The sequence below is a fragment of the Nerophis lumbriciformis genome, linkage group LG37, assembly GCF_033978685.3.
Source record: "Nerophis lumbriciformis linkage group LG37, RoL_Nlum_v2.1, whole genome shotgun sequence".
In the NCBI taxonomy this organism is placed as follows: domain Eukaryota; kingdom Metazoa; phylum Chordata; class Actinopteri; order Syngnathiformes; family Syngnathidae; genus Nerophis; species Nerophis lumbriciformis.
In genome coordinates, this window is record NC_084584.2 from 5,062,966 (window position 1) to 5,086,595 (window position 23,630).

Here is a 23,630-nt window from a genome sequence, read left to right on the forward strand (position 1 = left end):
TCCCCCTTTTTAGCGCCACGCTGCTGGCCTTCCTGGTGGAGCTGCTGAAGAGCTCGGTGGCCATGCAGGAGCAGATGCTGGGCGGCAAAGGCTTCCTGGTCATCGGCTACCTGCTGGAGAAGGTGGGTGGAGCTTAGCGTGTGTGGGCGGAGCCACGTGACTGTTCTGACTGTGATTCCTGTCTGTGAAGTCCTCGCGGGTCCACATCACGCGGGCCGTCCTGGAGCAGTTCTTGTCCTTCGCCAAGTACCTGGACGGTCTGCCTCACGGGGCGCCGCTCCTCAAACAGCTGTGTGACCACGTCCTGTTCAACGCCGCCATCTGGATACACACGCCTGCCAAGGTAAGTGTGTGTGTGTGTGTAGGTGTGTGTGTGTGTGTAAGTGTGTGTGTACCACCAACGAGATACAGTAGATTTATCAAAGGGATTATACTGCGTATCAGCACATAAGTTCTCTTATATCGCATATAAGTAGTCTCTTAAAGGTTTAGCATGTAACTTCTCCTAAAGGTTTAGCATGTAGCATGTGGTTTCTCTTATAGGTTAGCATGTAGCTTCTCTTAAAGGTTTAGCATTTAGCAAGTAACTTCTCTTATAGGTTTAGCATGTAGCTTCTCCTAAAGGATTAGCATGTAGCATGTGGTTTCTCTTAAAGGTTTAGCATGTAGCTTCTCCTAAAGGTTTAGCATGTATAATGTGGTTTCTCTTAAATGTTAGCATGTAGCTTCTCTTAAAGGTTTAGCATTTAGCAAGTAACTTCTCTTAAAGGTTTAGCATGTAGCTTCTCCTAAAGGATTAGCATGTAGCATGTGGTTTCTCTTATAGGTTTAGCATGTAGCTTCTCTTAAAGGTTTAGCATGTAGCTTCTCCTAAAGGATTAGCATGTAGCATGTGGTTTCTCTCAAAGGTTTAGCATGTAGCTTCTCCTAAAGGTTTAGCATGTATAATGTGGTTTCTCTTAAATGTTAGCATGTAGCTTCTCTTAAAGGTTTAGCATTTAGCAAGTAACTTCTCTTAAAGGTTTAGCATGTAGCTTCTCCTAAAGGATTAGCATGTAGCATGTGGTTTCTCTTATAGGTTAGCATGTAGCTTCTCTTAAAGGTTTAGCATTTAGCAAGTAACTTCTCTTATAGGTTTAGCATGTAGCTTCTCCTAAAGGATTAGCATGTAGCATGTGGTTTCTCTTAAAGGTTTAGCATGTAGCTTCTCCTAAAGGTTTAGCATGTATAATGTGGTTTCTCTTAAATGTTAGCATGTAGCTTCTCTTAAAGGTTTAGCATTTAGCAAGTAACTTCTCTTAAAGGTTTAGCATGTAGCTTCTCCTAAAGGATTAGCATGTAGCATGTGGTTTCTCTTATAGGTTTAGCATGTAGCTTCTCTTAAAGGTTTAGCATGTAGCTTCTCCTAAAGGATTAGCATGTAGCATGTGGTTTCTCTCAAAGGTTTAGCATGTAGCTTCTCCTAAAGGTTTAGCATGTATAATGTGGTTTCTCTTAAATGTTAGCATGTAGCTTCTCTTAAAGGTTTAGCATTTAGCAAGTAACTTCTCTTAAAGGTTTAGCATGTAGCTTCTCCTAAAGGATTAGCATGTAGCATGTGGTTTCTCTTATAGGTTTAGCATGTAGCTTCTCTTAAAGGTTTAGCATGTAGCTTCTCCTAAAGGATTAGCATGTAGCATGTGGTTTCTCTCAAAGGTTTAGCATGTAGCTTCTCCTAAAGGTTTAGCATGTATAATGTAGTTTCTCTTAAAGGTTTAGCATGTAGCTTCTCCTAAAGGTTTAGCATGTATAATGTGGTTTCTCTTAAAGGTTTAGCATGTACCTTCTCCTAAAGGTTTAGCATGTATAATGTGGTTTCTCTTAAAGGTTTAGCATGTAGCTTCTCCTAAAGGTTTAGCATGTATAATGTGGTTTCTCTTAAAGGTTTAGCATGTAGCTTCTCCTAAAGGTTTAGCATGTATAATGTGGTTTCTCTTAAATGTTAGCATGTAGCTTCTCTTAAAGGTTTAGCATTTAGCAAGTAACTTCTCTTAAAGGTTTAGCATGTAGCTTCTCCTAAAGGATTAGCATGTAGCATGTGGTTTCTCTTATAGGTTTAGCATGTAGCTTCTCTTAAAGGTTTAGCATGTAGCTTCTCCTAAAGGATTAGCATGTAGCATGTGGTTTCTCTCAAAGGTTTAGCATGTAGCTTCTCCTAAAGGTTTAGCATGTATAATGTAGTTTCTCTTAAAGGTTTAGCATGTAGCTTCTCCTAAAGGTTTAGCATGTATAATGTGGTTTCTCTTAAAGGTTTAGCATGTACCTTCTCCTAAAGGTTTAGCATGTATAATGTGGTTTCTCTTAAAGGTTTAGCATGTAGCTTCTCCTAAAGGTTTAGCATGTATAATGTGGTTTCTCTTAAAGGTTTAGCATGTAGCTTCTCCTAAAGGTTTAGCATGTATAATGTGGTTTCTCTTAAATGTTAGCATGTAGCTTCTCTTAAAGGTTTAGCATTTAGCAAGTAACTTCTCTTAAAGGTTTAGCATGTAGCTTCTCCTAAAGGATTAGCATGTAGCATGTGGTTTCTCTTATAGGTTTAGCATGTAGCTTCTCTTAAAGGTTTAGCATGTAGCTTCTCCTAAAGGATTAGCATGTAGCATGTGGTTTCTCTCAAAGGTTTAGCATGTAGCTTCTCCTAAAGGTTTAGCATGTATAATGTAGTTTCTCTTAAAGGTTTAGCATGTAGCTTCTCCTAAAGGATTAGCATGTAGCATGTGGTTTCTCTCAAAGGTTTAGCATGTAGCTTCTCCTAAAGGTTTAGCATGTATAATGTAGTTTCTCTTAAAGGTTTAGCATGTAGCTTCTCCTAAAGGTTTAGCATGTATAATGTGGTTTCTCTTAAAGGTTTAGCATGTAGCTTCTCCTAAAGGTTTAGCATGTATAATGTGGTTTCTCTTAAAGGTTTAGCATGTAGCTTCTCCTAATGGTTTAGCATGTATAACGTGGTTTCTCTTAAATGTTTAGCATGTAGCTTCTCCTAAAGGTTTAGCATGTATAATGTGGTTTCTCTTAAAGGTTTAGCATGTACCTTCTCCTAAAGGTTTAGCATGTATAATGTGGTTTCTCTTAAAGGTTTAGCATGTAGCTTCTCCTAAAGGTTTAGCATGTATAATGTGGTTTCTCTTAAATGTTTAGCATTTAGCTTCTCTTAAAGGTTTAGCATGTAGCATGTGGTTTCTCTTAAATGTTTAGCATGTAGCTTCTCTTAAAGGTTTAGCATATAGCTTGTGGTTTCTCTTAAAGATGTAGCATGTGGTTTCTCTTCACAATTTAACATGTAGTTTCTCTCAAAGGTTTAGCATTTATAATGCGGTTGCTCTTAAATGTTTAGCTTGTAGCATGTAGCTTCCCTTAAAGGTTTAGAATGCAGCATGTGGTTTCTCTTCAAAATTGAACATGTAGTTTCTCTCAAAGGTTTAGCATTTAGCATGTAGCTTCTCTTAAAGGTTTAGCATGTAGCTTTTTCTAAAGGTTTAGCATGTAGCTTCTCTTAAAGGTTTAGCATGTAGCATGTGGTTGCTCTTAAAGGTTTAGTCTGTAGCATGTAGCTTCTCAAAGGTTTAGCATGTAGCATGTGGTTTCTCTTCAAAATTGAACATGTAGTTTCTCTCAAAGGTTTAGCATTTAGCATGTAGCATGTGGTTTCTCTTCAAAATGTAACATGTAGTTTCTCTCAAAGGTTTAGCATGTAGCATGTAGCTTCTCCTAAAGGTTTAGCATGTAGCTTCTCTTAAAGCTTTAGCATGTAGCATGTGGTTTCTCTTCAAAATTGAACATGTAGTTTCTCTCAAAGGTTTAGCATTTAGCATGTAGCTTCTCTTAAAGGTTTAGCATGTACTTCTCCTAAAGGTTTAGCACGTGGTTTCTCTTCAAAATGTAACTTGTAGTTTCTCTTAAAGGTTTAGCATTTAGCATGTAGCTTCTATTAAAGGTTTAGCATGTAGCTTCTCCTAAAGGTTTAGCATGTAGCTTCTCCTAAAGGTTTAGCATGTATAATGTGGTTTCTCTTAAAGGTTTAGCATGTAGCTTCTCTTAAAGGTTTAGCATGTAGCATGAGGTTTCTCTTCAAAATGTAACATGTAGTTTCTCTCAAAGGTTTAGCATGTAGCTTCTCCTAAAGGTTTAGCATGTATAACGTGGTTTCTCTTAAAGGTTTAGCATGTATAACGTGGTTTCTCTTAAAGGTTTAACATGTAGCATGTTTTTCTTAAAGGTTTAGCATGTTGTTTTTCTTCAAAGTTTAACATGTAGCTTCTCTAAAAAGTTTAGCATGTTGTTTTTCTTAAAAGTTTAGCATGTAGCTTGTCTTAAAAGTTTAGCATGTAGCTTCTCTAAACAGTTTAGCATGTAACTTGTCTTAAAAGTGTAGCATATAGCTTCTCTAAAAAGTTTAGCATGTAGCTTGTCTTAAAAGTTAAGATTGTAGCTTGCCTAAAAAGCGTACCTTGCAGCATGTAGCTAGTGTTAAAAGTGTAGCATATAGCTTCTCTAAAAAGTTTAGCATGTAGCTTGTCTTAAAAGTTTAGCATGTAACTTCTCTAAAAAGTTTAGCATGTGGTTGTTTTTTTTTAAAGTTTAGCATGTAGTTTTTCTTAAAAGTTTAGCATGTACCTTGTCTTAAAAGTTTGGCATGTAACTTCTCTTAAAAGTTTAGCATGTAGTTTTTCTTAAGTTTAGCATGTACCTTGTCTTAAAAGTTTAGCATGTAGCGTCTCTTAAAAGTTTAGCATGTAGTTTTTCTTAAAAGTTTAGCATGTACCTTGTCTTAAAAGTTTAGCATGTAGCTTCTCTTAAAAGTTAAGATTGTAGCTTCTCTAAAAAGCTTACCTTGTAGCATGTAGCTTGTGTTAAAAGTGTAGCATATAGCTTCTCTAAAAAGTTTAGCATGTTGTTTGTCTTAAAAGTTTAGCATGTTGTTTGTCTTAAAAGTTTAGCATGTAGCTTCTCTAAAAAGTTTAACATGTAGCTTTTCTAAAAAGTTTAACATGTAGCTTCTCTAAAAAGTTTAGCATATAGCTTCTCTTAAAAGTTTAGCATGTCGTTTTTCTTCAAAGTTTAGCATGTAGCTTCTCTAAAAAGTTTAGCAAATAACTTCTCCTAAAAGTTTAGTATGTAGCTTCTCTAAAAGGTTTAGCATGTCGTTTGTCTTAAAAGTTTAACATGTAGCTTGTCTTAAAAGTTTAGCATGTAGCTTCTCTTAAAAGTTAAGATTGTAGCTTCTCTAAAAAGCTTACCTTGTAGCATGTAGCTTGTGTTAAAAGTGTAGCATATAGCTTCTCTAAAAAGTTTAGCATGTTGTTTGTCTTAAAAGTTTTGCATGTAGCTTCTCTAAAAAGTTTAGCATATAGCTTCTCTTAAAAGTTTAGCATGTCGTTTTTCTTAAAAGTTTAGCATGTAGCTTCTCTTAAAAGTTTAGCATGTCGTTTTTCTTCAAAGTTTAGCATGTAGCTTCTCTAAAAAGTTTAGCATATAGCTTCTCCTAAAAGTTTAGTATGTAGCTTCTCTAAAAGGTTTAGCATGTCGTTTGTCTTAAAAGTTTTAACATGTAGCTTGTCTTAAAAGTTTAGCATGTAGCTTCTCTTAAAAGTTAAGATTGTAGCTTCTCTAAAAAGCTTACCTTGTAGCATGTAGCTTGTGTTAAAAGTGTAGCATATAGCTTCTCTAAAAAGTTTAGCATGTAGCTTGTCTTAAAAGTTTAGCATGTAGCTTGTCTTAAAAGTGGAGCATATAGCTTCTCTAAAAATGTTAGCATATAGCTTGTGTTAAAAGTTTAGCATATAGCTTCTCTAAAAAGTTTAGCATGTCGCTTGTGTTAAAAGTTTAGCATGTAGCTTGTCTTAAAATTTTAGCATGTAGCTTGTCTTAAAAGTGTAGCATGTAGCTTCTCTAAAAAGTTTAGCATGTAGCTTGTCTTAACATTTTAGCATGTAGCTTGTCTTAAAAGTTTAGCATGTAGCTTCTCTAAAAAGTTTAGCATGTTGTTGGTCTTAAAAGTGTAGCATGTAGCTTCTCTAAAAAGTTTAGCATGTAGGTTGTCTTAAAAGTTTAGCATATAGCTTGTGTTAAAAGTTTAGCATATACCTTGTCTTAAAAGTGGAGCATATAGCTTCTCTAAAAATTTTAGCAAATAGCTTGTGTTAAAAGTGGAGCATATAGCTTCTCTAAAAATGTTAGCATATAGCTTGTGTTAAAAGTTTAGCATATAGCTTCTCTAAAAAATTAAGCATATAGCTTGTGTTAAAAGTTTAGCATATAGCTTCTCTAAAAAGTTTAGCATATAGCTTGTCTTAAAAGTTTAGCATGTAGCTTGTCTTAAAATTTTAGCATGTAGTTTGTCTTAAAAGTTTAGCATGTAGCTTCTCTAAAAAGTTTAGCATGTTGCTTGTCTTAAAAGTTTAGCATGTAGCTTGTCTTAAAAGTGGAGCATATAGCTTCTCTAAAAAGTTTAGCATGTAGCTTGTGTTAAAAGTTTAGCATGTAGCTTCTCTAAAAAGTTTAGCATGTTGCTTGTCTTAAAAGTGTAGCATGTAGCTTCTCTAAAAAGTTGAGCATGTAGCTTGTCTTAAAAGTTTAGCATGTAGCTTGTCTTAAAAGTGGAGCATATAGCTTCTCTAAAAAGTTTAGCATGTAGCTTCTCTAAAAATGTTAGTATGTAGCTTGTCTTAAAAGTTTAGCAAGTAGCTTCTCTAAAAGTTTAGCATGTAGCTTGTTAAAAGTTTAGCATGTAGCTTGTCTTAAAAGTTTAGCATGTAGCTTCTCTAAAAAGTTTAGCATGTAGCTTCTCTAAGATTTTAGCATGTAGCTTGTCTTAAAAGTTTAGCAAGTAGCTTCTCTAAAAAGTTTAGCATGTAGCTTGTGTTAAAAGTTTAGCATGTAGCTTGTGTTAAAAGTTTAGCATGTAGCTTCTCTAAAAAGTTTAGCATGTTGCTTGTCTTAAAAGTGTAGCATATAGCTTCTCCAAAAAGTTTAGTATGTAGCTTGTCTTAAAAGTTTAGCATGTAGCTTGTCTTAAAAGTGGAGCATATAGCTTCTCTAAAAAGTTTAGCATGTAGCTTCTCTAAAAATTTTAGTATGTAGCTTGTCTTAAAAGTTTAGCAAGTAGCTTCTCTAAAAAGTTTAGCATGTAGCTTGTGTTAAAAGTTTAGCATGTAGCTTGTGTTAAAAGTTTAGCATGTAGCTTGTGTTAAAATTTTTAGCATGTAGCTTGTGTTAAAAGTTTAGCATGTAGCTTGTGTTAAAAGTTTTAGCATGTAGCTTGTGTCAAAATTTTAGCATGTAGCTTGTGTTAAAATTTTAGCATGTAGCTTGTGTTAAAAGTTTTAGCATGTAGCTTGTGTTAAAAGTTTAGCATGTAGCTTGTGTTAAAATTTTAGTATGTAGCTTGTGTTAAAAGTTTAGCATGTAGCTTGTCTTAAAAGTTTAGCATGTAGCTTCTCTAAAAAGTTTAGCATGTTGCTTGTCTTAAAAGTTTAGCATGTAGCTTGTCTTAAAAGTGGAGCATATAGCTTCTCTAAAAAGTTTAGCATGTAGCTTCTCTAAAAATTTTTAGCATGTAGCTTGTCTTCAAAGTTTAGCAAGTAGCTTCTCTAAAAAGTTTAGCATGTAGCTTGTGTTAAAAGTTTAGCATGTAGCTTGTGTTAAAAGTTTAGCATGTAGCTTGTGTTAAAATTTTTAGCATGTAGCTTGTGTTAAAAGTTTAGCATGTAGCTTGTGTTAAAAGTTTTAGCATGTAGCTTGTGTCAAAATTTTAGCATGTAGCTTGTGTTAAAATTTTAGCATGTAGCTTGTGTTAAAAGTTTTAGCATGTAGCTTGTGTTAAAAGTTTAGCATGTAACTTGAGTATGATGTGTTTGCAGGTGCAGCTGTCTCTCTACACCTACCTGTCGTCAGAGTTCATCGGCACGGCAACCATCTACTCCACCATCAGGCGTGTGGGCACGGTGCTGCAGCTCATGCACACGCTCAAGTACTACTACTGGGCCGTACACCCTCTGGACTGCAGCGCCATCACACCCAAGGGCCTCGGTAACACCTCCACCTCTGTGTGTGTGTGCGTGTGTGTGTGTGTGTGTGTGTGTGTGTGTGTGTGTGTGTGTACACCCTCTGGACTGCAGCGCCATCACACCCAAGGGCCTCGGTAACACCTCCACCTGTGTGTGTGTGTGTGTGTGCGCGTGTGTGTGTGTGTGTGTGTGTGTGTGTGTGTGTGTGTGTGTGTGTGTGTGTGTGTGTGTGTGTGTGTGTGTGTGTACACCCTCTGGACTGCAGCGCCATCACACCCAAGGGCCTCGGTAACACCTCCACCTGTGTGTGTGTGTGTGTGTGTGTGTGTGTGTGTGTGTGTGTGTGTGTGTGTGTGTGTGTGTGTGTGTGTGTGTGTGTGTGTGTGTGTGTGTGTGTGTGTGTGTGTGTGTGCGTGCCATCTCTCCCTTTTACTTTGGTCAACCCCGTGGCCTCTGCACACGTCAAGTCGCCATGGCGACTGACAGGCTTGATTGACAGATGTGTTGGGAGGCCATGTTGTCTTTGACTGCTGGGATTTAGCCTCATTTAACTACCATGTTAGCGATTAGCACGCTAACAGTCTGTCACCTCTCAAATATGTCAACACACTCTATGTGTGTGTGTGTGTGTGTGTGTGTGTGTGTGTGTGTGTGTGTGTGTGTGTGTGTGTGTGACCTCACATTCTTTATTTACATTAGATCATTTTATTTACAATAAATCACATACTTTTATTTACATTCAATCACATTAAATATTTGTATTTACATTCCATCACATTTTTTTTTACATTTATTTACAATAAATCACATACTTTACTTTTATTTACATTAAATCACATGAATTATTTTTATTTACATTAAATCACATACTTTATGTTTATTTACAATAAATCACATACTTTTATTTGCATTAAATCACATATATTACTTTTATTTACATTAAATCACATGCTTTATGTTTATTTACAATAAATCACATACTTTTATTTACATTAAATCACATATATTACTTTTATTTACATTAAATCACATATATTACTTTTATTTACATTAAATCACATGCTTTATGTTTATTTACAATAAATCACATACTTTTATTTGCATTAAATCACATACTTTACTTTTATTTACATTAAATCACATTATATTTATTTACATCAAATCACATTTATTTATTTACATTAAATCACATACTTTACTTTTATTTACATTAAATCACATGAATTATTTTTATTTACATTAAATCACATACTTTGTTTATTTACAATAAATCACATACTTTTATTTACATTAAATCACATACATTACTTTATTTACATAAATCACATATTTATTTACATCAAATCACATTTATTTATTTACATTAAATCACATTATTTACATTTATTTACATTAAATCACATAATTGTATTTACATTCAATCACATTAATTATTTGTATTTACATTCCATCACATTTTTTACATGTATTTACAATAAATCACATACTTTACTTTTATTTACATTAAATCACATGAATTATTTTTATTTACATTAAATCACATACTTTGTTTATTTACAATAAATCACATACTTTTATTTGCATTAAATCACATATATTACTTTTATTTACATTAAATCACATACTTTATGTTTATTTACAATAAATCACATACTTTTATTTGCATTAAATCACATATATGACTTTTATTTACATTAAATCACATACTTTACTTTTATTTACATTAAATCACATACATTACTTTATTTACATAAATCACATTACATTTATTTACATCAAATCACATTTATTTATTTACATTAAATCACATACTTTACTTTTATTTACATTAAATCACATGAATTATTTGTATTTACATTAAATCACATACTTTATGTTTATTTACAATAAATCACATACTTTTATTTGCATTAAATCATATATATTACTTTTATTTACATTAAATCACATACTTTATGTTTATTTACAATAAATCACATACTTTTATTTGCATTAAATCACATATATTAATTTTATTTACATTAAATCACATGCTTTATGTTTATTTACAATAAATCACATACTTTTATTTGCATTAAATCACATATGACTTTTATTTATATTAAATCACATACTTTACTTTTATTTACATTAAATCACATACATTACTTTATTTGCATAAATCACATTATATTTATTTACATCAAATCACATTTATTTATTTACATTAAATCACATACTTTACTTTTATTTACATTAAATCACATGAATTATTTTTATTTACATTAAATCACATACTTTGTTTATTTACAATAAATCACATACTTTTATTTACATTAAATCACATACATTACTTTATTTACATAAATCACATATTTATTTACATCAAATCACATTTATTTATTTACATTAAATCACATTATTTACATTTATTTACAATAAATCACATACTTTTATTTACATTCAATCACATTAATTATTTGTATTTACATTCCATCACATTTTTTACATTTATTTACAATAAATCACATACTTTACTTTTATTTACATTAAATCACATGAATTATTTTTATTTACATTAAATCACATACTTTATGTTTATTTACAATAAATCACATACTTTTATTTGCATTAAATCACATATATTACTTTTATTTACATTAAATCACATACTTTATGTTTATTTACAATAAATCACATACTTTTATTTGCATTAAATCACATACTTTACTTTTATTTACATTAAATCACATACTTTATGTTTATTTACAATAAATCACATACTTTTATTTGCATTAAATCACATATATGACTTTTATTTATATTAAATCACATACTTTACTTTTATTTACATTAAATCACATACATTACTTTATTTACATCAAATCACATTTATTTATTTACATTAAATCACATACTTTACTTTTATTTACATTAAATCACATGAATTATTTTTACTTACATTAAATCACATACTTTATGTTTATTTACAATAAATCACATACTTTTATTTACATTAAATCACATACATTACTTTATTTACATAAATCACATTTATTTACATCAAATCACATTTATTTATTTACATTAAATCACATTATTTACATTTATTTACAATAAATCACATACTTTTATTTACATTCAATCACATTATTTGTATTTACATTCCATCACATTTTTTACATTTATTTACAATAAATCACATACTTTACTTTTATTTACATTAAATCACATGAATTATTTTTATTTACATTAAATCACATACTTTATGTTTATTTACAATAAACCACATACTTTTATTTGCATTAAATCACATACATTACTTTTATTTACATTAAATCACATACTTTATGTTTATTTACAATAAATCACATACTTTTATTTGCATTAAATCACATATATTAATTTTATTTACATTAAATCACATGCTTTATGTTTATTTACAATAAATCACATACTTTTATTTACATTAAATCACATACATTACTTTATTTACATCAAATCACATTTATTTATTTACATTAAATCACATACTTTACTTTTATTTACATTAAATCACATGAATTATTTTTATTTACATTAAATCACATACTTTATGTTTATTTACAATAAATCACATACTTTTATTTACATTAAATCACATACATTACTTTATTTACATAAATCACATATTTATTTACATAAAATCACATTAATTTATTTACATTAAATCACATACTTTACTTTTATTTACATAAATCACATTACATTTATTTACATCAAATCACATTTATTTATTTACATTAAATCACATACTTTATGTTTATTTACAATAAATCACATACTTTTATTTACATTAAATCACATACATTACTTTATTTACATAAATCATATTATATTTATTTACATCAAATCACATTTATTTATTTACATTAAATCACATTATTTACATTAAATCACATAATTGTATTTACATTCAATCACATTAATTATTTTTATTTACATTCAATCACATTTTTTACTTTTATTTACAATAAATCACATACTTTACTTTTATTTACATTGAATCACACTAATTATGTTTATTTACAATAAATCACATACTTTTATTTGCATTAAATCACATTAATTACTTTTATTTACATTAAATCATATACTTTACATTTATTTACATTAAATCACATACTTTTATTTACATTAAATCACATACATGACTTTATTTACATCAAATCACATTTATTTATTTACATTAAATCACATTATTTACATTTATATACATTAAATCACATACTTTTATTTAAATTAAATAAAAAAAACATTTACTTACATTAAATCGCATACTTTTATTTACAATAGATCACATACATTACATTTATTTACATTAAATCACATACTTTTATTTACATTAAATCACATTATATTTATTTACATAAAATCACATACATTACATTTATTTACATTAAATCATATTATATTTATTTACGTTAAATCACATACTTGTATTTACAATAGATCACATACATTACATTTATTTACATGAATTATTTTATCTGGAACATGAATAAAAATAAAATATGGAACATCACGTCTTACCAGGTTGTGTGAGAAGGAGTAGGAAGAAGGAGAGCTTCTTGAGTCCCAGACTTTCTCCATTTTAGGGCAATTTCCAACACATTTATGCACTTCCTGTGATAAATAAACTATTATTATTAAGATGTTTTATTATATTTTTATACATTTATTTTATAATGTTGATTTTTTTGAAAATGAATAAAACACATGTATTTACCTGCAAATGTGTGTGTGTGTGTGTGTGTGTGTGTGTGTGTGTGTGTGTGTGTGTGTGTGTGTGTGTGTGTGTGTGTGTGTGTGTCCCCTCAGATGGACCACGGCCGTCCCAAAAAGAGATCATCTCTTTGCGAGCCTTCATGCTGCTCTTCCTCAAGCAGCTCATACTCAAGGTAGGTCATGTGCACTCTGCCCCACATCGAAAATATCTTCTTATAGCGTGTGTAGCCTGTGCTTTCTCTTAAAACTAGCACATGTAGCTTATTTCAAAAGTTTAGCATGTAGCTCATTTCAAAAGTTTAGCAAGTAGCTTATTTCAAAAGTTTAGCAAGTAGCTTATTTCAAAAGTTTAGCATGTAGCATGTAGTTTCTCTTAATGTTTAGCATGTAGCATGTAGTTTCTTTCAAAAGTTTAGCATGTAGCATGTAGTTTCTTTTAAAAGTTTAGCATATAGTTTCGCTTAAAAGTTTAGCATGTAGCATGTAGTTTCTCTTAATGTTTAGCATGTAGCATGTGGTTTCTCTTAAAGTTTAGCATGTAGTTTCTCTTAATTTTTAGCATGTAACATGTGGTTTCTCTTAAAGTTTAGCATGTAGCATGTGGTTTCTCTCAATGTTTAGCATGTGGTTTATCTTAAAGTTTAACATGTAGCATGTGGTTTCTCTTAAAGTTCAGCATGTATCATGTAGTTTCTTTCAAAAGTTTAGCATGTAGTTTCTCTTCAAAGTTTAGCATGTAGTTTTTTCAAAAGTTTAGCATGTAGTTTCTCTTAAAATGTTTGCATATAGCATAAATGTGTCTCTTAAATGTGTAGCATGTAGTTTCTCTTAAAGTTTAGCATGTAACGTGCTGTTTCTTTCAAAAGTTTAACATGTAGCATGTAGTTTCTCTTAAATGTGTAGCATGTAGTTTCTCTTAAAGTTTAGCATGTATCGTGCAGTTTCTTTCAAAAGTTTAGCATGTAGCATGTGGTTTCTTTCAAAAGTTTAGCATGTAGTTTCTCTTAAAAGTTTAGCATGTAGTTTCTTTCAAAAGTTTAGCATGCAGTTTCTCTTAAAAGTTTAGCATGTAGCAGGTTGTTTTTTCAAAGGTTTAGCATGTAGTTTCTCTTAAATGTTTAGCATGTAGTTCCTCTTCAAGTTTAGCATGTAACGTGCTGTTTATTTCAAAAGTTTAGCATGTAGTTTATCTTAAAGTTCAACATGTATCATGTATTTTCTTTCAAAGGTTTAGCATGTAGTTTCTCTTAAAGTTTAGCATGTAATGTGCTGTTTCTTTCAAAAGTTTAACATGTAGCATGCAGTTTTTTTCAAAAATTTAGCATGTAGTTTCTCTTAAAGTTCAACTTGTATCACGTAGTTTCTTTCAAAAGTTTAGCATGCAGTTTCTCTTAAAAGTTTAGCATGTATCATGTAGTTTTTTTCAAAAGTTTAGCGTGTAGTTTCTCTTAAAATTGTTGCATATAGCACGTAGTTTCTTTTAAATGTTTAGCATGTAGTTTCTCTTTAAGTTTAGCATGTAACATGTAGTTTCTTTCAAAAGTTTAGTGTGTTGTTTCTCTTAAAAATTGTTGCATGTAGTTTCTGTTAAATGTTTAGCATGTAGTTTCTCTTAGAGTTTAGCATGTAACATGTAGTTTCTTTCAAAAGTTTAGCATGTAGTTAGCATGTAGTTTCTCTTAAAAGTTTAGCATGTATCATGTAGTTTTTTCAAAAGTTTAGCGAGTAGTTTCTCTTACTACTTTTTGCATATAGTATGTAGTTTCTCTTAAATGTTTAGCATGTAGTTTCTCTTAGAGTTTAGCATGTAACATATAGTTTCTTTCAAAAGTTTAGTGTGTAGTTTCTCTTAAAATTGTTGCATATAGCACGTAGTTTCTTTTAAATGTTTAGCATGTAGTTTCTCTTTAAGTTTAGCATGTAACATGTAGTTTCTTTCAAAGGTTTAGTGTGTCGTTTCTCTTAAAAATTGTTGCATGTAGTTTCTCTTAAATGTTTAGCATGTAGTTTCTCTTAGAGTTTAGCATGTAACATGTAGTTTCTTTCAAAAGTTTAGTGTGTACTTTCTCCTAAATGATTAGCATGTAGCGTGTAGCTTCACCTAAATGATTAGCATGTAGCGTGTAGCTTCACCTAAAAGATTAGCATGTAGCATGTAGCTTCACCTAAATAATTAGCATGTAGTGTGTAGCTTCACCTAAATGATTAGCATGTAGCGTGTAGCTTCACTTAAATGATTAGCGTGTAGCTTCACCTAAATGATTAGCATGTAGCGTGTAGCTTCACCTAAAAGATTAGCATGTAGCGTGTAAAAAGGTATTTGATGTTGTCAGGACCGCGGGGTGAAGGAGGACGAGCTGCAGAGTGTGCTCAACTACCTGCTGACCATGCACGAGGTGAGTGGTAAACACGATGAGTGGTAGTGGTAAAGATGGTGAGTGGTAGTGGTAAACATGATGAGTGGTAGTGGTAAACATGATGAGTGGTAGTGTTAAACATGATGAGTGGTAGTGGTAAACATGATGAGTGGTAGTGGTAAACATGATGAGTGGTAGTGGTAAAGATGATGAGTGGTAGTGGTAAACATGATGAGTGGTAGTGGTAAACATGATGAGTGGTAGTGGTAAAGATGATGAGTGGTAGTGGTAAAGATGATGAGTGGTAGTGGTAAAGATGATGAGTGGTAGTGGTAAAGATGATGAGTGTTAGTGGTAAAGATGGTGAGTGGTGTGCAGGACGAGAACATTCACGACGTGCTGCAGCTGCTGGTGGCGTTGATGTCGGAGCACCCTGCCTCCATGATACCTGCCTTCGACCAGAGGAACGGCATCAGGTGAGGGCGTCCTAACTTTGTCCTCGGCTATAAAAATGTTAAAAAATCATTGATTTGATTTCCAAGGCTTAAATCTTCAAATCTATCTGTCCATATAAAGTTGTTTTTTATGCCCTTTTTCTTAAAAAACATATTTATATATTTTATATTTATATTATATTTATATATATTTATATTATATATTTTATATTTTTATTATATAATATATTTTTATACGTAATATAAAGTGTAATATTTCATGTGAAGTAATTGGAGCCTTCAGTAGGTAAATCATTCATAACAACATTGATTTTGATTCTATATTATTATTATTGTTTTCTTGGGGATCAAAATAAGAATAGGATATATGTGTGTGTGTATATATATATATATATATATGTTGCTTTTTTGTTTTGTTTTTACTGTCAACACTTACATCTCTAGATCAACTTCAAATCTATACATAGATTATAATTTTTTATTATTATTAATTTTGAGTTTTTGTTTTAAGCCTTTTTAGTTAAAAAAAATAATAATAATAATAAAGTTTTTTGTAATTGCAAAAATACAAAATATGTATTTTTATACACAATATAAAGTGTAATATTTGATGTGAAGTGAATGGAGCCTTCAATAGGTAAATAATTCATAACAACATTGATTTTGATTCTTTATTATTATTATTATTGTTTTCTTGGGGATCAAAATAAAAATAAAATATATATATATGTATGTATGTATATAGTATTTTTTTTTTTATTTTTTTTTTTTTTTACTGTCAACACTTAAATCTCTAGATCAACTTTAGATCTGTACATAGATTATAATTTGTTTGTATTTTTTATTTTTTGTTTTTGTTTTAAGCCTTTTTAGGAAAAAAAAAAATAATATAAATTTTTTTTTAATTGCCAAAATACAAAATATGTATATTTTTATACACAATATAAAGTGTAATATTTGATGTGAAGTAATTGGAGCCTTCAATAGGTAAACAAATCATAACAACATTGATTTTTATTTGTTATTATTAGTATTGTTTTCTTGGGGATCAAAATAAAAATAGGATGTGTGTGTGTGTGTAGTGTGTACATATATATATATATATATATATATATATATATATATATATATATATATATATATATATATATATATATGTATATATATATATATATATATATATATACATATATATATATATTTTTTATTTTTTATTTTTTATTTTTTTTTACTGTCAACACTTAAATCTCTAGATCAACTTCGAATCTATACATAGATTATAATTTGTTTTTATTATTTATTTTTTGTTTTGTTTTAAGCCTTTTTAGTAAAAAAAAATAATATTTTTTTATTGCAAAAATACAAAATATATATATTTTTATACACAATATAAAGTGTAATATTTGATGTGAAGTAATTGGAGCCTTCAATAGGTAAATAAATCATAACAACATTGATTTTTATTTATTATTATTAGTATTGTTTTCTTGGGGATCAAAATAAAAATAGGATGTGTGTGTGTGTGTAGTGTGTACATATATATATATATATATATATATATATATATATATATATGTATATATATATATATATATATACATATATATATATATATATATTTTATATATATATATTTTTTTTTTTTTTACTGTCAACACTTAAATCTCTAGATCAACTTCGAATCTATACATAGATTATAATTTGTTTTTATTATTTATTTTTTGTTTAGTTTTAAGCCTTTTTAGTAAAAAAAAAAAAAAAAAAATTTATTGCAAAAATACAAAATATATATATTTTTATACACAATATAAAGTGTAATATTTGATGTGAAGTAATTGGAGCCTTCAATAGGTAAATAAATCATAACAACATTGATTTAGATTTATTATTATTAGTATTGTTTTCTTGGGGATCAAAATAAAAATAGGATGTGTGTGTGTGTGTAGTGTGTACATATATATATATATATATATATATATATATATATATATTTTTTTTTTTTTTTTTTTGTACTGTCAACACTTAAATCTCTAGATCAACTTCGAATCTATACATAGATTATAATTTGTTTTTATTATTTATTTTTTGTTTTGTTTTAAGCCTTTTTAGTAAAAAAAAAAATATTTTTTTATTGCAAATATACAAAATATATATATTTTTATACACAATATAAAGTGTAATATTTGATGTGAAGTAATTGGAGCCTTCAATAGGTAAATAAATCATAACAACATTGATTTTGATTTATTATTATTAGTATTGTTTTCTTGGGGATCAAAATAAAAATAGGATGTGTGTGTGTGTGTAGTGTGTACATATATATATATATATATATATATATATATATATATATATATATATATATATATATATATATATATATTTTTTTTTTTTTTTTGTACTGTCAACACTTAAATCTCTAGATCAACTTCTAATCTATACATAGATTATAATTTGAGCCTTCAATAGGTAAATAAATCATAACAACATTGATTTTGATTTATTATTATTAGTATTGTTTTCTTGGGGATCAAAATAAAAATAGGATGTGTGTGTGTGTGTAGTGTGTACATATATATATATATATATATATATATATATATATATATATATATATATATATATTTTTTTTTTTTTTTTTTTTTTTGTACTGTCAACACTTAAATCTCTAGATCAACTTCGAATCTATACATAGATTATAATTTGTTTTTATTATTTATTTTTTGTTTTGTTTTAAGCCTTTTTAGTAAAAAAAAATAATATTTTTTTATTGCAAAAATACAAAATATATATATTTTTATACACAATATAAAGTGTAATATTTGATGTGAAGTAATTGGAGCCTTCAATAGGTAAATAAATCATAACAACATTGATTTTGATTTATTATTATTAGTATTGTTTTCTTGGGGATCAAAATAAAAATAGGATGTGTGTGTGTGTGTAGTGTGTACATATATATATATATATATATATATATATATATATATATATATATATATATATATATATATTTTTTTTTTTTTTTTTTTTTTTTTTGTACTGTCAACACTTAAATCTCTAGATCAACTTCGAATCTATACATAGATTATAATTTGTTTTTATTATTTATTTTTTGTTTTGTTTTAAGCCTTTTTAGTAAAAAAAATAATATTTTTTTATTGCAAATATACAAAATATATATATTTTTATACACAATATAAAGTGTAATATTTGATGTGAAGTAATTGGAGCCTTCAATAGGTAAATAAATCATAACAACATTGATTTTGATTTATTATTATTAGTATTGTTTTCTTGGGGATCAAAATAAAAATAGGATGTGTGTGTGTGTGTAGTGTGTACATATATATATATATATATATATATATATATATTTTTTTTTTTTTTTTTTTTTTGTACTGTCAACACTTAAATCTCTAGATCAACTTCGAATCTATACATAGATTATAATTTGTTTTTATTATTTATTTTTTGTTTTGTTTTAAGCCTTTTTAGTAAAAAAAATAATATTTTTTTATTGCAAATATACAAAATATATATATTTTTATACACAATATAAAGTGTAATATTTGATGTGAAGTAATTGGAGCCTTCAATAGGTAAATAAATCATAACAACATTGATTTTGATTTATTATTATTAGTATTGTTTTCTTGGGGATCAAAATAAAAATAGGATGTGTGTGTGTGTGTAGTGTGTACATATATATATATATATATATATATATATATATATTTTTTTTTTTTTTTTTTTTTGTACTGTCAACACTTAAATCTCTAGATCAACTTCGAATCTATACATAGATTATAATTTGTTTTTATTATTTATTTTTTGTTTTGTTTTAAGCCTTTTTAGTAAAAAAAAATAATATTTTTTTATTGCAAATATACAAAATATATATATTTTTATACACAATATAAAGTGTAATATTTGATGTGAAGTAATTGGAGCCTTCAATAGGTAAATAAATCATAACAACATTGATTTTGATTTATTATTATTAGTATTGTTTTCTTGGGGATCAAAATAAAAATAGGATGTGTGTGTGTGTGTGTAGTGTGTACATATATATATATATATATATATATATATATATATATATATATATATATTTTTTTTTATTTTTTTTTTTGTACTGTCAACACTTAAATCTCTAGATCAACTTCGAATCTATACATAGATTATAATTTGTTTTTATTATTTATTTTTTGTTTTGTTTTAAGCCTTTTTAGTAAAAAAAAATACTATTTTTTTATTGCAAAAATACAAAATATATATATTTTTATACACAATATAAAGTGTAATATTTGATGTGAAGTAATTGGAGCTTTGAATAAGTTAATAATTCATAACATTGATTGATTTTGATTCATTATTATTATTATTATTATTATTATTGTTTTCTTGGGGATCCCAAATAAAAATAAAAACACACACACACACATATATATATATATATATATATATATATATATATATATATATATATATATATATATATATATGTTTTTATTTTTATTTTTTTTGTTTCTTTGACAAAAAGGGCATGAAACAAAGAAAACTTTTTTATTTTTTTATGGCAAACAAACAACATATGTATTTCTTCCACCAAAAAAATGTCAGTTATTTTTTTAATGTGAATAAATAAGTCAATAATTCATAACATTGATTTTGATTATTATTATTATTATTATGGAGGAGCCCATTCACAAGTGTTAAAAATAAGTCATAAATATTATTTTTGTTTTACTTTCAACACTTAAATGTAGATCAACTTCAGATCCACTCATCGATTATACATTTTTATTATTATTTTGTATGTTTAAGGTTTAGAATTAGTTTTTTTTTTGCAAACACACAAAATATGTATTTTTTTTCCCCAACAAATATTTTAAAGTGTAATATTTGATGTGAAGTAATTGTAGTCTTAAGTAGATCAATAATTCATAACAACAATGATTTTGATTCATTTTTAGTATCGTGTTTTTATTATTATTATGCTCATTCATAAATGTTAAAAATAATCCATATATCCATTATTATTATTATTATTATAGTCTAAATCAATTTCAGATATATACATTCATTATAAGTATTTATTTTTTTAATGTTTTATGCCCTTTCTGTATATATATTAATTTTTTATTTATTTATTATTATTCTTGTACTTTCAACACTTAAATGTCTAGATAAACTTCAGATCTATACATTGATTATAAGTTTTTATTATTATTTATTTTTGTTTTTTGCCCTTTTTTAATAGAAAACCTTTATGGCAAATAAACAAAATATCCAAAATAAAAAATTCAAAGTGAATATTTTATTATGAAGTAATTAAAGCTTTAAAAAAGTCAATAATTCATAACATTGATTTTATTCATTATTATTATTATTACTATTATTATTATGAAGGAGCCCATTCATAAATGTTCAAAATAAGTCATAAATATTTTATTTATTTTACTTTCAACACTTAAATCTCACTATAAGTTTCTATTATTATTATTTTGTATGTTTAAGGTTTAGAATTAGTTTTTTTGGGGCAAACACACAAAAATATGTATTTGTTTTTCCCAACAAATATTTCAAAAGTGTAATATTTGATGTGAAGTAATTGGATCAATAATTCATAACAACATTGATTTATTAATATTATTATTAAAACGATGATTATTATTATGTGTTCCAGGGTGATCTGCAAGCTGCTGGCCTCCAAGAGCGAGAGTATTCGAGTCCAGGCCCTCAAAGTACTCGGATACTTCCTCAAGCACCTGGGACACAAGTCAGTTCTCCCTCCGTCTCCACCCGCTGAATGTGCCCCTGCTTACGAATGAAACGCTCCCTGTTGTTGTTGTTGTTGTTGTGTGTGTGCAGGAGGAAGGTGGAGATCATGCACACCCACAGTCTGTTCACGCTGCTGGGTGAGAGGCTGATGATGCACACCAACAACGTCTCCATCACCACCTACAACACTCTGTACGAGGTACGTGGTTGGCCCGCTCGTTGCCACGGCGCCCAGCCCTCACTCCCCCCCCCACCCCGTCCTGTTCCTCCGCTTCCAGATCCTGACGGAGCAGGTGTGCACCCAGGTGGTCCACAAGCCACACCCCGAGCCCGACTCCACCATCAAGATTCAAAACCCCAGTAAGTCCCCCCCCGATGGATAACGTTGCTATGGTAACGCGACTAATGCTAACATGCTAGCATGTCTAATTAAATTAATCATGCTAACATTATATCTATCTGGAATGTTTTCATCTAATTGGTGTTCGTTATGATGCTAATGTTGCTAACTTAGCATCTGTAATCTAATTACATTTTAATAAACTAATGTTCAATAAAAAGCATTAATTAGATGCTAACTTAATACCTATCATTATTTTGTCATATCTAATTAGCTGTTAATCAATTATACTAATTAGATGCTAATGCTAACATTGCTAACTTAGCTATAATGTTATATCTAACTGCTGTAGACACTAATCAGTCATGCTAATTAGATGCTAATGCTAACGTTGCTAACTTATCCGTAATGTTGTTCTATCTAACTACTGTAGACACTAATCAATCATGCTAATTAGTTGCTAATGCTAACGTTGCTAACTTATCCGTAATGTTGTTCTATCTAACTACTGTAGATGCTAATCAATCATGCTAATTAGATGCTAATGCTAACATTGCTAAATCATCTATAATGTTGTCCTATCTAACTACTGTAGACGCTAATCAATCGTGCTAATTAGATGCTAATTCTAACATTGCTAACTTATCTGTAATGTTGTCCTTTCTAGCTACTGTAGACGGTCATCAATCGTGTTAATTAGATGCTAATGCTAACATTGCTAACTTATCTGTAATTTTGTCCTATCTAACTACTGTAGACGCTAATCAATCGTGCTAATTAGATGCTAATGCTAACATTGCTAACTTAGCTATAATGTTATATCTAACTACTGTAGACACTAATCAGTCATGCTAATTAGATGCTAATGCTAACATTGCTAACTTATCTGTAATATTGTCCTAACTACTGTAGACACTAATCAATCATGCTAATTAGATACCAATGCTAATGTTGCTAACTTATCCGAAATGTTGTCTTACAATATCTTAACTACCGGTAATGTAGATTCTAATCACTCATGCTAATTAGTTGCTAATGCTAACATTGCTAACTTATCCATAATGTTGTCCTATCTAACTACTGTAGGTTTTAATCAGTTATGCTAATTAGATGCTAATGCTAACGTTGCTAACTTATCCGTAATGTTGTCCTAACTACTGTAGACGCTAATCAATCATGCTAATTAGTTGCTAATGCTAACATTGCTAACTTATCTGTAATATTGTCCTAACTACTGTAGACACTAATCAATCATGCTAATTAGTTGCTAATGCTAACATTGCTAACTTATCTGTAATATTGTCCTAACTACTGTAGACACTAATCAATCATGCTAATTACTTGCTAATCCTAACATTGCTAACTTATCCGTAATTTTGTCCTACAATATCTAACTACCGGTAATGTAGGTTCTAATCACTCATGCTAATTAGATGCTAATGCTAACATTGCTAACTTATCCATAATGTTGTCCTATCTAACTACTGTAGGTTTTAATCAGTCATGCTAATTAGATGCTAATGCTAACGTTGCTAACTTATCCGTAATGTTGTCCTAACTACTGTAGACGCTAATCAGTCATGCTAATTAGATGCTAATGCTAACGTTGCTAACTTATCTGTAATGTTGTCCTTTCTAACTACTGTAGACGGTCATCAATCGTGCTAATTAGATGCTAATGCTAATATTGCTAACTTATCTGTAATGTTGTCCTATCTAACTACTGTAGACGCTAATCAATCATGCTAATTAGATGCTAATGCTAACATTGCTAACTTATCTATAATGTTGTCCTATCTAACTACTGCAGATGCTAATCAATCATGCTAATTAGATGCTAATGCTAACATTGCTAACTTATCTGTAATGTTGTCCTATCTAACTACTGTAGATGCTAATCAGT

At 29.0% G+C, this 23,630-nt stretch overlaps 1 protein-coding gene across 30 annotated transcripts in view; it reads left to right on the top strand.

Annotated features, from left to right (window-relative positions):
• Positions 1 to 23,630, top strand: part of nbeaa (neurobeachin a) — a 268,148-nt gene that overhangs the window by 133,505 nt on the left and 111,013 nt on the right. For all 30 annotated transcript variants that reach the window (XM_061931155.2, XM_061931156.2, XM_061931157.2 and 27 more), the window contains exons 11-19: positions 14 to 122; positions 191 to 343; positions 7,896 to 8,064; positions 12,882 to 12,961; positions 15,122 to 15,184; positions 15,524 to 15,621; positions 21,293 to 21,385; positions 21,478 to 21,586; positions 21,666 to 21,747. In XM_061931155.2, coding sequence (XP_061787139.2) covers positions 14 to 122; positions 191 to 343; positions 7,896 to 8,064; positions 12,882 to 12,961; positions 15,122 to 15,184; positions 15,524 to 15,621; positions 21,293 to 21,385; positions 21,478 to 21,586; positions 21,666 to 21,747 — 956 coding nt within the window. The remainder of the gene's footprint in view (positions 1 to 13; positions 123 to 190; positions 344 to 7,895; positions 8,065 to 12,881; positions 12,962 to 15,121; positions 15,185 to 15,523; positions 15,622 to 21,292; positions 21,386 to 21,477; positions 21,587 to 21,665; positions 21,748 to 23,630) is intronic.